Source organism: Nestor notabilis, unplaced genomic scaffold (genome assembly GCF_000696875.1).
Source record: "Nestor notabilis isolate BGI_N333 unplaced genomic scaffold, ASM69687v1 scaffold20736, whole genome shotgun sequence".
In the NCBI taxonomy this organism is placed as follows: domain Eukaryota; kingdom Metazoa; phylum Chordata; class Aves; order Psittaciformes; family Psittacidae; genus Nestor; species Nestor notabilis.
This window is the reverse complement of record NW_009934642.1, coordinates 11,440-28,524: the sequence shown is the minus strand read 5'-3', so window position 1 is coordinate 28,524 and position 17,085 is coordinate 11,440. Positions and strand designations below refer to the sequence as shown.

The 17,085-nt window shown below is 52.2% G+C and overlaps 1 protein-coding gene across 1 annotated transcript in view; it reads right to left on the bottom strand.

The window, feature by feature from the left end:
* Positions 1–2,894: 2,894 nt before the first annotated feature.
* The window catches only part of LOC104408019 (telomerase-binding protein EST1A-like), a gene marked incomplete at its 3' end in the record, with an annotated part of 25,241 nt that continues 11,050 nt past the window's right edge, over positions 2,895–17,085 (bottom strand). The window contains 2 exon segments of the mRNA XM_010017454.1: positions 2,895–3,040; positions 6,648–6,709. Coding sequence (XP_010015756.1) covers positions 2,895–3,040; positions 6,648–6,709 — 208 coding nt within the window.

The window sequence follows — 17,085 nt, the reverse complement described above, 5'->3', positions numbered from 1 at the left end:
GCCCCATCCCTGGCAGTGTTCAAGGCCAGGTTGGACACAGGGGCTTGGAGCAACCTGCTCTAGTGGAAGGTGTCCCTGCCCGTGGCAGGGCCTTGGAGCTGGATGAGCTTTAATGTCCCTTCAACCCAAACCAGCCTGTGATTCTATAAGATCAATTTGCAACCTGACACAAACTGATTTACAGAAGAGTGGCATCCACCAGGAGCCAGAGACACATCAGAGCTGCCATATGGGGGTGACACACCAGGGCAGGGACATCCCTGAGGGACCACGGCCAACCCACACCACAGCTAAAGAAAATGAGTAGAAAGCAAAGAGCAGCAGCATAAACCATTAACACATGAGTCTCCAACCGCCCCTGCTGCCTGTGCCTCGCTGAAGCAATGGGGACAGACTGAGCATCATCTACAGCAAAAAGAGGGGAAGCTGAGACTGAGATGGGGCAAGATAACTGGTGTGAGCCTGAGGAACAGGGAGGAAAGGTGTGTCTGTGATTAAAAGGTGGTGTTCTGAGCATAAAATGCTGTAGAAGTTCCCCAAGTCGAGACTGTTTTGGTGGCAACACTGCCCCACAACTGCTAGCACCACTGGATCACAGCACCAGGGGTTCATCAGACACCAGACATGGGGCAAGCAACAAGTTTACAAGCTCCTCAGGAGAAGCTGTGGCTCCAGAGACCTGGAAACACATGGCAGGGGAGGGAGGGAGCAGCTATCCCTGGAGAGAGCAAGCCAGGCCAGGAGGGAAGGGAGGACCTCGGGCTGACCGACCTCCCCAGCCCCAAACCCACGGATCAACTCCTGCTACTGGGAGCTCACAGCTGAAGGTCAGACAGGCCCACGTGATGGGAAGGACACAGACACGCTCTGATCCCAGATTTGCAGAAGGATTTCAGTAGGAGGAGATCTCTGGAGGCTGTTTGGTCCAACTGCAAAGTTAGATGCAGCTCTACAGACCCGACACAGCCAAGCTCTGACTACAGCAAGCCTGGCTCACGGCTCCCCTGTAATCCCTGGCAACTGGGATGCAGGCAGGGAGGGACCGCTCCATGTGCCCCCCCCCGGCCTCCCACATGCCCACAGGGATGGAGCAGCACCCTCTCCCACCACTGCCCGTGCTGCTGCAGCCCAGGGAGGTGACTCATGTGCTGGGAAATGGAAACGTGCACCTTCCCAACAGCGTTCCTGCCGTATGCTCCAACCAGTCCTCTGCCCACAGCAACCCACACGCTGGGGAGGGAGCCAAGACCCTCACTCCGTGCTGGGCACTTGGCAATAATTCAGCAAACATTCTCACTGGCCTTTCAAACCCTTTCCTTTTCCTCTCTGCCTTCTGCACCCAGCTCTCCTCAGTATCACAGCGCCGGCACCGAGCCCAACCCGTGCTGTGCCAGCACTTGGCTCACAGACCACGAGGGCATTTGTGCTGACAACAGGATTTGCTTTGCCAGCAATATTCCCAGTGATATTTTAGGGTCACCAGAGCAAGGAGCCCTCAGGGAAATCCCTGATGGGCACCAGGCATCAGATGGCAGAGCAGTGCCATCCGACCTGCGGGCATTGCGTGAGCACTGCCACCTACTCTGCAGCTCCCAGCAGGACCAGGTTTGCTTCCTCCAGGGATCCAGAAGCTGGGAGCAGCTGGCAGCTAACCACACAGGAAGCAGAATACTCCGGGAATACTGAGTTTTCCATCCAAGATGAAAAGCACTCACTTTCTCCCGCTCACACGCATCCACGACTTGGCCATGGATGGAAGAGCAGAGTCCAGTGGCCCAAGAGCTGGGATCATTCCCAGCTTTGCCACAGGAGTTTGCCACACCAAATTTCTTCCTCTCTTTACCACCCGCTCCCATCTGCAGCACAGACACTATTAATGCACCTACCAGGGGCCACACAGAGCCATTTGCTCATAATCATAAAGTACTTTGCAGCTCAAAGATAAACACGCTGTCGCTGGTTGGCATCTAGCAGAAGGGAGGGAGGGCAAAGCTGCTTCCCAGCAGGACTGACAGCTTCCCCTGGGAAAGGAGGGTGCCTGCAGGGCTGGCCGGGCAGCAGGCACACGGGAGCTGCTTCCCAGCCCCCTGCTTGATGTTGGTTCAACTCCATCAGCTGATCTTGGCCACTAACCACCAGCCTGACAAGTGGCCAACAGGCTCACAAGGGAGGAATCTGCCAGCAGCAGCTCCCTGGGGCTCAGCCTGATCACCCACATGGTGGCTTCAACTGAAATCCATCAGCTCAAGAATTCCATCTGTGGGATCTAATTCCCAAGTGAAACACTGCTTCCTCCCACCCAGGATGCACAGCCGCATCCCTGCTCCCAAACACAGACCTGGGTACTTGCTGCTGTGTGTGCTGGGGAGGCCCCAGGGAAAGACATTCCCTGGAAGCATCACTTCAGACTCTCTGCTGACCAACACATTCAACTCAACAATGGCAGAACCACACGGGCGGATGGAGGAGGCGATGGGGAGGAGGATGAGTAATACCAGATCTGCTTTGGTCTCTGGGTGCCTCAGTGTGAGGTATAGCCTCCAGCCTGACCTTTCAGAGAGCAGCAGCACATCACCCAGCCACCTGCACAAGCAGAGGCAGTGCCACTCTCCCAACAGCCAATGCCTCCGTGATCTTCCCAGCCTTTCCATTACCAGCACAGGCACTGAGCAGGGCCCAGGCCAAACACTGGGAAGGCAGAGCCATGGAGCAATGCCTTCCTTCTGTGCTTGATCACTCAAGCTCCAGGGAGACGTGATGCCTCCTCACCCAGCTCCAACCTTTGCTCTCCCTACACCCCCAGGCATCCGACCACCGCTCTGCTCCCCCATCCCTGCTCCCCCCCACGAGCAGGCTGATCCCCAGACCCGTTCCCCTCGAGCAGCACGTGGTACCTTTGGGCTGGGAGTTGTACACTGCAAACATGTTGATGGCCACAAGCTGGAGCATGCGGGTGCTTCCGATGGGAGGGGGGCTGTGCTGAAGCAGGACCTGGAACTCCCTCAGCACCTCCTCAGCCACCGCAGGGAACGTCTCCATCCTGCAGACAGAGAGAGAGTCTTGTAGAGCACAGGCTACGCCGTGGGGTGCAGGGTGCTCACTGGGGACGGGGAACACCCTGGGGTGCTGTCTCCCATCCAGGAGCTGTAAGAGAGGCAGCTGAAGCCTTCCTTAGAGAGAGGGTGGCGAGGGATTGCTGTGTGACCAGCAGGCAGCATTCCTTTGGCAGGAAAACACGGCCTTTATGAGTCATTTCTGACCAACCATTTTTTTCTACTGACTTCTACCAATCTGGGAGGGGTGCCAAGAGGCCAGCAGCAAGCTTGGACCAGGAGCAGCCCATGGGACTCCCGAGAAACCCAGGCTGCAGCAAACTGCACACACTGGTGCCACATTGCGGATGTGGCAACTCCAAGTGCGTTGTATGTTGGCCAGAGCGTGCTTCCTCCACAAGAACACTGCCCATCCCTGTGCTCCTCACCGCAGGATCGGATCCCATGGCACTGAGCCCTGTCCCCTCAGGCTACACACTGTGATTGAGCCCCTAAACTTCATCACTTCGAGCCCCACAGGACAGGGACTCGCAGCCTAACAACTGCTGCTGGGAACATCAAAGCTGGAGCTGGTCCCTGCAGCGCGCGGTGCTGCTGTCGCTCATCAGGACACAGCAGCCAGCGGCTGCAGTGCCACAGCTGGGGATCGGGTGAGCTTTCAACACTGCTCACAAGCACCCATGTAAACCTGACACATTCATCCTGCTCTTCATCCCACATCACCGAGGGAATGAGCTGAGGTTCCTGCTGGATCCTCGGCAACCTCCCAAAAGAAGTGGGGTCAAAAGCTGGGCAAGAAATGACTTTTGGTTGCCCTTAACAGCCTTTACCAAAGAGAGTCCTTTCCTGGTATCCCATCAGAACAACTTTATAACCAAGAAGCTACCCAGAACCTTGGAAATTACTGAGGGGGGGAAGGTCCTCCTGTCTCACCACCTCTTTTGCTGAGCTTTCTGTGCTACTTCTTGCTCCTGCACTAGAAAAAGCCACAGCTACACCTAGCAATGTGTATGTCGTGGCAAGCATCCGCTCCAGTTATGACACTGTACTGCTGTGCCCACATGGGAGCAAAGGAGCCAAAATCCACAGTGGTGAAGCATCTGAAGCTGGGGCAGGCGTCCTCAAAGGCCTCCATAGCAATTTCCTCTATCTTCCCCCAAGAGACTCAGATCTGGTGATATCGGCACGCTACAGGCTGGATTAGCAAGCCACTTCTGGTAACCCACATGGGCAATTCTGCTGGGCTTCCCCAACAGACTTTCAGGACAGTAACAGGCTCTATTTTTACAGACAGAAATGGCTTGCTTCTTCTGGACCATATTTCACAGATGCCTTTCAACAAGAGGTTCTGCTTACAGCAGCAGGGGCATCCTCTCCCCGGGTACTGTTTGCTGGAGCAACTCAAAGTCTCTTGTTACCTTCACAAAAAACACAGGCTGTGACAAAACAGGCCCCTTGCACTTTGTACTGGGCAGGACAAAGCAGCTCCACTGCTACATAAGCACTGCTCTCCCTGGAAGAGGCAACTTCCCTGGATTTGGGGTGCAGCAAATTATTGCTTCGAAAGACTTCCTCATTTTGAGAGATCTCAGACCGCATCCAGCAGCATCCTCCTAGGGCAGACTGGGGATAGAGGAGCCCTTTGCAGGATGGGTTGTTAGTGAGGAGATGAAAATTATTGCTATGAAATAACAAGGAGGAGTGAGGGCTTCCTCAGCCCCGCCAGCTGTGCTTTGATAGCACAGCACATCTGGAACAGCACAGCAGTAACCCCACTGAGCTCAGAACCAGCAGGTCAGGAGCAGAGTGGAAGCATTTAATAAAGTGCTTACCTGTGGGTTTAGGAGCAAAAGAGTCCAATTAGGGCAACATCATCTTTTCCATAGTTTTTAGGGATAAATCACTAAGATCCTGCCCAAGGAGGACTCAATTATTCCTCACCTTTTACCTATTTTAAGCACGGATGGCTGGACCATGTTCTCTTCCTGTATCAGGGTATTACTTTCTAGTTCCCTTCTAAGTACTTCAGGGGATATTCTACCACTAAACATACTCGGGTTTTCTAAATGACTGTCCAGGGAAGCAACTGCCTCAAACGCTGCATCTTAACCTCAAAGTCTCAGGAGCCAACCTGCATACAATCCCTGCAGCATTCCCATTAATCCCGCTGCTGGGATTAGCTCGGATTCCCCACAGAGGTAAGGAGCAGCAGCTCCCCGGATGCTCTGTTCTGCAGCACAGCCACGCTGCAGTTAACAAACCTTCCACGGGCTCTTGCAGCTTTCCTCCTCTTTTCCTATGGAGGAGGACATCCAGTTCTGCCTCCTCACTGCTGCCCACGAGCACATCATCAGCGCCGTGTGAGTCAGGAGAGATCAATAACACCAGCAGGGAGCAGGCTGCTCTCCCCCTCGCCCTCACACACTCAGATCTCCAATGAACTGGCCAGTACAGCTCCTACTTCCCACTGCTTTATGAAGGGACCAAAGCCAAGCACGTGCCACTCCTGACTGCTCATCCCACGGATGGAGCAAGCCCCAAGGTTTCAGGCTGCACGGTAGGATCGGTGCTTCCCTGCTCCAGGAAGGAAAAGGGACAGGCCCAGAGGCAGGGAACTGCACATCCGAGTCAAAACCACAACAGCAGGGACAAGATGCCACTTTGCATCCACATTACCTTCACTTAAGTGGCTTGGAAAAGCACTCTCAGCCCTGTAACTTGTAGCCAACAGCTCCACAAGAGACTGAAGGAGCCAAGAGAGCTCATGAGACTACATCTGCTCACGAGGCACTGGCAGGCTCAAGCAGAGACCACTGTCGCCAGAGACTATCTGGACCTGTGTGAGGTTTCTACACCAGCTGACAGCAAAGGCCAGGCTGGACCCAGAGCAGGGACAGCTCCATGGGGATGGAGCCCATCGGCTACCAGGCTAAGCCCTCCTCCCTGGGTTATCAGGATGCCCCCCCAGGCTGGGATCTCAGCCCAGGCCTGAACCAGGCTTGCTTGGCTTCAAGGGCAGCTCTGCAGTTACCTGAAACCAGGTTCTGACAGATGCTGCCAAGGGCACTGTGTATTAACCAGGTCCCACAGCCGGGGCAGCTCTCAGCTACGAGGCTCCCACTGAAATAGCAGCAAGGAGATGATGGGCAAGGCTTGTCTCAACGTGCTTCAGCCACCACATGGATCTGCCTTGATGGTTTTGTGCTCCTCACAGGCAGCACCTCTCAGCTGGCTAAGAGCAGGGGGGAATGGCAGAATGAGGTAAAACCAGGAACTAAAGGGGAGGGAGGACAGTTAGGTGATGGCAGAGAGAGAAAACAGCCTCCTGTGTGTATATCAGCCATCAGAGCTCATCCTCTGCCAGAGGGTCCTGGTGTATGGGCATGACTGGGCCTTGAGGTGGGGGAAGAAAAAGCCCAAACAATAACCAGTGTGGATGTGAGGGCGGGTAAGGAGAATAAGAACCAGGAGGCTAGGCCGGCAAGAATTCACACCCTGTGCCCTCAGCTCCAAACACAGCTTAGTTGCTAACAATATTAAATTCCAAAAAGACTTGTAATGTAGGAAAATAAAATAAACATCCTGCACACTTACCCAATCCTGGTAAACAGCTTCCCATGGGCATGGAGAAAACTGAGGATGAACCTTTTGTTCAGCTGCATGGGAAAGAAAAAAAAAGGGGGAGAGAGAGAGGAGAAAACAATTAAACTCTCTCCGATTTCCTGTGAATTAAGAATGTCCCCAGTGACAGGAGAACCTGGCCTGGATGCTGGGGGTGGCACTGGAGATGGGAACCAAATGGACATGCCCAAAGTCATACCAGTAACCCAGCGCCAAACAGCTGGAGCGGGATGGGGCGGTGGAGACACAGCGCCCTCTGCCGGGCCCTGCGCGCACAGCACCCGAGCCGCGGGTACCCCCCCCGAGGGTGTCCAACACAGCACAGCGTGAGGGGTTACACCGGGGGAGACCCCAAAGGCAGCCTTACACCAATGGCATTGAAAACACAACCAAAATAACCCCAAACCCCCAACAGGAGGAGTTCGTGTGTCTCTGAATGCCTGGGCAATGAGGAGAGGGAGCGGGACGTCCTCACTGATGCTCTTCTGCTGAGAAGCCAACACGGTGAGTTCAGCGCCTGTGCCCTCTCAAGGAGCAGCTTTCAGAAGCAAGGGAACACTGTGAGGGTGCTGAGGCGCTGGCACAGGGTGCCCAGAGAAGCTGTGGCTGCCCCATCCCTGGCAGTGTTCAAGGCCAGGTTGGACACAGGGGCTTGGAGCAACCTGCTCTGGTGGAAGGTGTCCCTGCCCGTGGCAGGGGGTTGGAATTGGATGAGCTTTAAGGTCCCTTCCAACACAAACATTCAGTGATTCATTTCACTCCCACCTTAAGCAATTACAGAGAGGGAGCCAGTGTTCAGATGTACCAGAGAAGCCTCTAAGAGCCTGCAGCAGCAGAGCCGCTGTTCAACAACCATAACAACCTGGAGCTAAGGGGATACAGGGGGAGTTGGCTGCAGCACACAGTGTGAAAGCAGCTTCCTGCCCTGCTTAGGTCCAAGTAACACCAAAATCTGACTTGAACAATCACTTACTCCTGCTCTAAGCCATCTCTGCTAGCTCAGCAGAGCTCTGGGCTTTCCCAGTCCTTATCTAACCAGCTAAGAAGGCTGCGGCTGGGTGAGGAGTCGCTCTGCCTGGCTCTGGAGGTGGCTGTGTCACACACTAGGAGCAGGCTGGCCTTGCTCTTACCTTCCCCACAGCAAGAGCTTTTCCTCTTGTGCCTGCTCAGCCTCAGCACGGTGAGAAAAGCCAGACTCAGAGCCAGGCTCCGAGCACTGCGTGGGGAGGTGCTGGCCAGGAGCAACCCATTCACACACCACTTTTATACCTTCAACTCCTCCAGCGAGGTCAGCAACGCCACTTCCATTTCCAGGGGGGAATCAGAAGCACGGAGGGAGGATGAGATTACCAGGCAGGGCTGTGGCAATGCCCAGCCAAGAGCCAGGCACAGTGAGAAGGTGCAAGACAGGCACCAGCCGATGCCTCCTGGCCTCAGGGGATGGTAATCACAGGCAGCCCTGGCTCTGGCATTACTTCCACCCTCAAGCCCTCACCACGACTTACACCAGCTGCTCCACAAGGTGTGATTCCTCACTTAGGTGTAATTAACCCGGGCTGCATTCCCAGAGGACCCATGCAGGAGAATGATGCCCTGCTGCAGTCGCTCCTGGGCCATGTGCGAGTTTCAACATAAAACCTGTCTCATAAAACAAGCCAGACCAATTAAACTGGCCCCTGCAGCAAGGGGGTTCTTGCTTACTCGCTGTTTTACTGCTGCCCTAAAGAGCCCTTTCCACTGGAACTCAAGTTGATTTGCCACCATTTTATTAACTCTGCAGATGAAACCCAGAAGAGACTGGGGAATACAGCACAGCAAAGCCCTTAATCGCTCTGCCAGGGAAGCTTGGATACAGCTGCTTCTCCACCGTCCTCCTTAGGACACCAAAGCAGCTCAGAGCTTGAAACCTTTAACACCTACTTTGTTTTTAACTCAGGCAACAGCTTGTGGAGGGAGAAAGGTGGTTTGTGAGCAGCTCTGTGGCTCCAGCTGCAGTCACATCCCTGATAGAGACACAGCCCAGGTATAAGAGCCTTGGTAGGACAGTGCTGTGCCCCACAGCAAGCAGGAGCTGGACAAAGGGGTCCACGCTGCATGCTATTTGATAGGGGATATGGAAAAGAACAGGAGCTTGTGGCCTTTCCATCTCTACTGGAAAGACTGCATGTGCAGAAAGGAAGAAACTGGGGCACAAGCTTTCCCCCCAAGGCCCACATCCACCCGCAGTGCTCACCCTGCAGTCCCCACCCCACGTTCCCGGCAGCAGGGGAGTACCAAAACTCCCCACCTTGAATGGAAAGTGACAGCAGTGCCCAGCAGGGACGTGCCCAGAGCATTCCCACAGAGACACACTGCTCTGGGAGGGCTCACCAGGACATCACCTTCACCCCATCTTCCCAGAGCAAGTTTCACCCTCAGCTTTTTCCCTCGCAATGCTAAGGACTAACCAGTCACACTCCACAGGAACCAGTGCTGAACTGGGACACAGATACCTGCATGTATACATTTATATCTTTTAAGTAAGCAGGATACCTGCCTCCAGGACAGCATATTTCATACTTCCTGCCAACTTAAGCACGAACCCCGCAAGCCCAGGCAGAGCCCTGTGTGCCCCAGCACTATGGCATCTCAAGCAGGCACCTCTCAAGCTTCTTTCACCACTTTTTCTCTCACAGCCTCAAGGCTTTGATGAGCTCATCGCTTAACTTTGGACCTTTCATCTCTGAGTTCACACTAAGGCCATGGGGCTGCTTTGACTGGGCTGCTCTCTGAATGACTCTTTCTCTAGTGACTCACCTGTCCCTCAGTCTCCCTGCTCCTCCCATCAAACGCTGCTTCTCACGGCCAGAGGGAAACAGTGACTTCCACCGAGCTGTTCTGCATTCACACAGGGCAGAGGAACATCTCCCCAGAGCCCTGCTAAGTGCTGGCTGCCCTGACAGTGCTACCATGAGACCTGCAACAACATCTTGCCTTCATCTCACTCCCTGTGCAGCCCAAAGGTGGCTCCACTCCAAAGGTTTCTCAATGTGCTGGTGCCAAGGGAAGACAGGGCTCCCTGCACACTTCCACCGCTGCCCCTTGCTCTTAGGGACAAGGAACCAAATCTAGCTGGTTGCTTGGGAAAAGCCCCCCAAGCTCATTCAACAACGGAACTATGTCAAGGGAAGAACAGATTTTGGCCCTTCCAGTTGAAAACGGGCATCAGAGATATGGAAGTTATGAGCATATAGTGAAGGCATTAGTTATAAAAACAAACCAGTTGTCAAGAAGAAGGGGTCCCTGCACACAGTAGTGCCTGAAGCTGAAAACAGCTGGTTTAGCTGTCATGAGTCAGCATGTGCAGACAGACTAAATCCACCTGGGAAGAGGCAACCTCAGCAGAGGAAGCAGCCCACTGCTGCTTGGGGAGCATTCACACACCGCACCGCCAGCTAAACTGGATGTGTTACCATGGAAGGAATCAACAGTGACTAACAACTCCTCGTGGAGCAGCAGAGTGCAGAGATAGCAACAGAACAGGAACAGCCAAGCTCAGATCACTGAGAGGCCAGGAGGAGCATGTCCTGACAGCACACAGAGCAGGGGCAGGCACACAGCTACAGGAAAGGGTTGTCATGTCTTAAGCCAGGAAAGAAGCAAGCAAAACCCCCAAACTCAACAGACCATTCAGTGAGCAAAAGGGGTTGTAAATAGTGTGTCCCAGCCCAGCATGAAAACACTGGGAATGCCATCAGGGTGCACAGGAAAAGGAGCACAAGGATCCGGGCTGGGAAGCAGAGCTGCTGCTCGTGAACCCAGCACAGACCCATCTGGCTCAGGGTGAGGAGTGCACAGAGCTTTGGCACCTGAGCATCAGTCCCAGCTGTGAAGGAGGCACCAAATAAGGGAAGGATTCTGGAGCAGTGACTCCTGGGGAAATAAAGTGTTTCAAGTTCAAAATTGTTACTTCAGGTTTGGAAGTAAATTTCAGGATCTGGTCTTTATCAAGCGAGGCAAACTTTCTTCAACATCAGCAAAGCATCTGCGGAGCAGAAACCGGTGTCAGAGTCAAAATAGGCTGCAAAAGACAAGTCCATTAATCAAGAGACCAGATGCAAAACTGCCTGTAACAAACACGCTGTCTCCACTGGAGTGGAAGGGGCTGGAGCACAGCAGGATCTTCTCCCGAGTCTGGGGGTCTCCTCAGTGACAAGGGGTTGGGATACAGACCACAGAGCCACACAGCTCTGCTCCAGAACACGTACCACACTCATCCCAAATGCTTTCCGGGTTTCTTGGGCAGCCAGGCTTTTCCAGGCACAGCTTCCTTGCTGAGATCCATGTGAAGCAACATCCAGGCACCCAAACCGTGCCATATTCTCACTCCCAGCTCAAGGGTTAGATATACCACATCAATTATTAATCACAGAGTGGGTTGGGATGAAGGAACCTTAAAGCCCATCCAGCTCCAACCCCTGCCACGGGCAGGGACACCTTCCACTAGAGCAGGTTGCTCCAAGCCCCTGTGTCCAACCTGGCCTTGAACACTGCCAGGGATGGGGCAGCCACAGCTTCTCTGGGCACCCTGTGCCAGCGCCTCAGCACCCTCACAGGGAAGAGCTTCTGCCTTACATTAAGATTCCTTATATAAAGATTATCTCTCTCTTCTGCAGGCAGCTCCTTTAGAGCCTCCCACCACCCAGTCTGACAGCAGCAATGAACCCACTGGACATGGCCTTACAAACGTGACCCCGAGCCTTTATCCCACACCATCCCAAAGTGGCAAGGCACAGCTCTTGGCTGGTGTTTTCCAAGGCACTATATATCCCAGTGAAATAGCTCTGGGCACTGACACAGAACTTCCTGAAAAGCCCAAGATGCTGCAGTGGGCGAGATACCAAGAGGAGGTTTTTACTGCTACAGGTGCAGTCCCAACAAAGTGCTGGTGGGAAGTGTTTTGTGCAAATGGCTACCTCCATAAAGGAGACGAGACAAAAGGGCTATTAAGGCTGTCTGGCATTTCTGCAGTATTTACAAGGTACCCACAAGAGCTGTGGGCAAATTCCAGCTGGGTTAATTACCATAATCATTCCTCTTCATATCCCACCTGCAACCACAAAGGGAGACAGAGCTTGCCTTGCCTGCTTCTTGCCACATGTTCTACTGCAGGTTTCTGTTTAGCAGTCACAGTGTCCTGTCCTGAAACAGATTCATTTCTGTGGCATTCGAAGCAATTCCAGTGAAAATCCTGATACCCAACATAAACTCTGCACAAATATAAAATCCAATTTGCTGTGACATGGAAGGAGGAGGGAAGCCTGTTGTATCCTGGCCTTGAGGCATACAAAATCAATTTAGAAGTAAAAAGATCTCAAGACACTCCTGCAGCTCCCTCATCTCTTGCAGTGCAGAAGCTTCAGGACACATCTCATGGCTGTAAGAGTTACAAGTCAGCAGCCCAGCAAGAGAAGAAAAGAGGCATTTAGGAAGCCCCTCAGCAAAACCAATGAGCTTTGGATTCTTCCCTTCATCCCTGCAGGGAGCAGGTGAGATGAGAAACATAAGCAAGAGAATTGTCCACTTTAGTCACGTAAAGATCAAGCTGTGGCAACTTCACTGCCTCCAAAGCAAACATCTCCCCTAGAAATAAAATCAACCTTGTTTAATAACGAACTTACCAGCAGAACTTTCAGTTTAAGGCAAACAGGTCAAATAGACTATTTAGATGCATGTTATTTCCTTTCCAATCAAACCTATATCTAAGTTTGGTTTCTATGAATTACTAATATGTAACACTCATAGAATCACAGCATGGTTTGGGCTGGAAAGGACCTTAAGATAATCCAGTTCCAACCCCCTGCCATGGACAGGGACACCTCACACTAGACCATGTTGCCCAAGGCTCTGTCCAGCCTGGCCTTGAACACTGCCAGGGATGGAGCATTTACCACTTCTCTGGGCACCCTGTGCCAGCGCCTCAGCACCCTCACAGGGAAGAGCTTCTTCCTTATATCCAACCTGAACTTCCCCTGTTTAAGTTTAATCCATCACCCCTTGTCCTATTGCTTCAGTCCGTGATAAAGAGTCTCTCTCCAGCATCCTTGTAGCCCCCTTCAGATATATTGACAAAAATATTACCATTAAATAGACTAAAACCTGTTTGACCTCTTAAAAAGCAGCAAGCTTCAGGGCCCCTCACTGAACTGCATGGAAGAGGTTGGTAGAGCCCCACTAGTGACTTTTAATCATCAATGGCTTGATTCCCAATGGAATGTCCAGTGAAAAGGGTTAACTCATCCCCTGGATGCAGAAACAGAGAGCAGGCACTGGACTGCACGTTTACAGCTACATAGAGCCCTGTGGTGAGGCTGACACTGAAGCATCCAGTTCTAGTGCCCTTCTTTTGAAAAGGATGCTGAAAAACTGGGAAGGGGCCAAAAAACAGGCACAAAAGCGATTTAAAGGCTAAAAATGATTCAACAGCTCAATGTGTGTCGCGTATCAAAAAGGATTTGATTGCAGGGTGCAAAGTGCCTCCATGGTACTTAAGGCCTCTCTGCACTCGTGGAATAGCAAAACACAAGAGCAAACTGGAAACATTCACTCTGTGCCTAAGGTGCAAGTGTTTCAGAACCAGTGCAGTTATCACTGGAACAAACCCCCCAGGAAAAGGGTGGATTCTCAAGACTGGATGTCTTTCTGGAAGTTTTACCTTAGCCAAACATAAGTTGCTTGGCTTCATATAAGAGTAGCAGGGTGAAATTTAAGGACCTGTGATATACAGGAGATCAGACTGAATGATCTAATGGTCCCTGCTGGCCATGAACTCCATGAATCTATGCAAACATGCCAGCAAGTCCTCAGCTGAGATATCAAGTTCACTTTCAACACGAAACTCTTCTCACATTGGCTCTGGTGCTGCAGGTCATTTAGGGTACAAGCTCAGCTCTTCAAGGCTGGATCTAGTTAAGTGCTGAAAGGAAGATGACCCAGGCAGAGCTGTTCTTTGTCCAGCAGGTAACAGGGAGGCCACATGCTGTACACTGAAGCAGCCCCAACCAGCAAAAAGCAGCTTACACTCAAACACATACTGTTTGCCAGGAGTAAACACGAGGTGCTGTGACAGAATATTGACACCAAGAAATGTGTGATGAGTTCTGGTCAGAAGACATCTCCTGGTGGTGTAGCTCTGGGTGTTGCTCTGTGTATATTCTACACTGGAACAGATTATTTGTGGGGTTAAAGCACAAAGGAAGGAGATAATGTGACAAATCAAGCAGGGTGAAGACTGAAGAACCCTGAAAGGCTTAGGATGGAGTTAGGCCAACAGAGAAGACATTTGGACAACAGGCTGAGCAGAGACAGAGCCTTCCAGAAGGATGACAGCATCGTATCACGCGATCTTCACGCTCCTGCTCTCCCAGCCGCGCTCACCAGCAGGGATGGATGCCATGAAGGCATCTCCCTCTCCACTGTGAATTATACAGCAGTGAAATCTGCTGGGGAGGAAGACTAGAGCCAAGGACAGAGGAAATGACACAGATTCCAGCAGGTTCCACTCCCTGATCCTCCGGAAGGAAGTTTCTTTCCTAATACCCACCTCTACAGTGGCTACGAAGCCTGGAAATGGCTCATTCAACACTGAAGAGAAACAAACACTCCCAATGGCAGAATTAAGAGGTTTGGCTCTGGAATATATGGTGCCCATCCCAAAAAAAGCATACAACAGACAGCAGGAAAAGTTGGCTTGGGCCAACTTTAGACAAAGCTCAAGGTTAGACTAACAACAAAAAAAGGCAGCTCAAGAGAAATCACTGTCTACATCCTTCACCCTGCTCTGGGAAACTTCCCAACCCTCCCATTAGGCCTTGGACTTCCTTTACCAGTATCCTGGCAGTATCCTTGTCTGAAGTGCAAACCCTCTGCAGTGCAGGGATCATCAGACCCGCTGCCACGAGAAAGGGCTGATGTGCAGCAGCAGGAGGGGGGTTTGGTTACACACAAATCCCTGCCTGATCAGCACCAGCAGGAGAGGAAATGAGGGAAGAGTGACTGACAGGGAAAGGCGGTTTCTGGATGATTGTACTTGGGTTTAGGGTATGAGAAGCTTGTTGGAACTTGAAGTCTCTCCTTCCCCTCACCGCAGCCTCTCTGGGTGCTGGGTTAGAGCAGAGCTCCTCACACAGGCATAACTCATTGATGCCCTCACAGTGCTCCCACCTCTGATCCACCACCATACTTCTACACACATTAGCACCAGATGCCTGTTACCGGAAGGAGAACGTGTTGGTGTCTCTCCCATCCAAGTAACATCAGTCCCTGCCTTGTTCTTCACAGTTAAATCAAACCACTAACACGAGCCTATTTTTCCTCCCCCCCCTCCCCCTTCTTTTTTAGACCAATACCAACTTCTGGAAACTCTTACCAATAGCTCAGCCTTCACTTTCTGGGTAGTGACAAGGGGTCAAGTTGTGCTGGAAAGCAACATGTGGGTTCTCCACAACACACATGCACAGGCTTAAATCAATAACCAGGCTCTGCGAGCTCTGCTGAGCTCCAGAAGCTTTAGTGGAGCAGCACTGAGCATCCATGGATGATCACAAGCCCAGGCAAGGTGCAGCAGCACTTTGGGTTGAATTATCAACACAGAACCTGCAGCTGAGAAGGTTTTTACCAGCATTTTACAGTAAAAACCAGAGTTTATAAAGAAAAAACAAAGTGTGAGTAAGGAGGGTGCACAACCAGCGGGCAGAAAAAAAGCCAGTGCTAAGCTGCATGGCTGAATGTCACGTCTCAAACCCAGAGAGGCTTGGAGTGTGGTTTTAGTGTTTAACCAGTTTCAACTGCAGCCTGGCACTCTTTTACTTCCTCTGCAGAGATGTCTGCTCAGTGTGAGGGGAAAGAAACCAACCTCACCACGCGCAACAGAACGGCCCGAGTACAAATAAAGCCCCAAGGTGGTTTGGTGACTGAGGTCATATTAGGAAGCAGAAGGGCTGCAGGCCGGGGAAGGCACTCTGAAATACTCATGCTGCCAGCCAAGAAAGACATGACAGAAGAAGAGGCAGGGCAGAGGATTACTGTGAATCCAGCAATGAAGAAGCCTCTTTCGCACGCCACCAGCTCCCCCGTGCTCAAAGCAGTTTGTAAACAGTTTCCTAAACACAAAGGGAAAAACAACCCCAGACCTAGTCCTGACCTCCACAAATGAGTAACCAAACTCAACAGCTTCCTGCAAGCTTGAAGCAGGGGGGTGAGGAAAGGAGGCTGCCTGGGCAGGACAGAGGGAACTCCAGGTTTCTCGCTCTCAAGTCCTGCTTCAGGCATAAACATTAAGGATGTAACATCTCTTTGCTGCTTTTTCATGTGGGTGGTGGATAAAGGACAGAAGTAAGGAAGGTGAGCCTGGTGTTCCCAGCCCGGAGAGCTTCCCTGCTTGTTTTCACACCGCAGGGGAGGCTCAGCAGAGGCTCGCAGCACTGCAGAGGTGGGGATGAAACGCGGCACAAGCAGTGGGCTGGAGGAGAGGCAGTGCCCTCCCTTGACAGCAGGGGCAGCCCATAACGCAACAGAGCACCGACAGATCACTCACATCAAACACTAGAGAGCACCTGACTGTAGAGGAGACAAACTCCCTCACCTGACAAAAGCCACCCTCCTGTGACCAACAGCAGCCTGGCCCAAGGTCCTGCTGTAAGACCTGGTGTATATCCCTCCACCAGCCTTTGTTTTTACGCTGCCCATCTAAACCAGAGGCACAGCCCCACGTGTTCGGGCTTCTCTTTTAGGAGCCTCTGGTCTGGAAAAGGATCTTTCTGCCCATTGACACCATGGAGGGAGCCCTGCACTTGAGCCAGCAGGGATTATTCCCAAAAGGCTGCATGGAAGAGGGAAGAAAAACCACACAGCCACGCTGGCGGTGCAGGGAAATACTCCCAAAATCTTGGCAGCAGACTCAGGAGCAGACACCCCAGAAACAGGGAGCTCCCCAAGCAGCTTCTTATCCATGCATCCATATGGAAGAACAACTGTAATTACAGCAATAAATCATTTCTGCTTTTGCCTGTCACTTATTTCTAGCCATGTGTGATAGCAGAGTTACAAGGCGAGAGCAAAGGGAGCCCCCCTCAGTAAGCAGGGGTGCCCAGCTCACACCACAACAGCCTTTCAACAGACCAGATGCTCCTAGGGACCAGAGGCAGTGACATCAAGGCCACCAAACTCTGACCACAGGTCACTACCACTCCTGTGTGTGATTCTGTCAAGTTCCCAGTTAACTGAATCCTGACCTAAAGGGCAGATCTCACAGCCTCAGAGTGACACCTGTACATGTAAGATGTGAGATGAGTACAGCAGGTAACAAGAAGAAACCCTCTCTATTCAGTGCACTGATAGAACTTTGACCTCCTTTTCCTTGTAGATCTCCTGG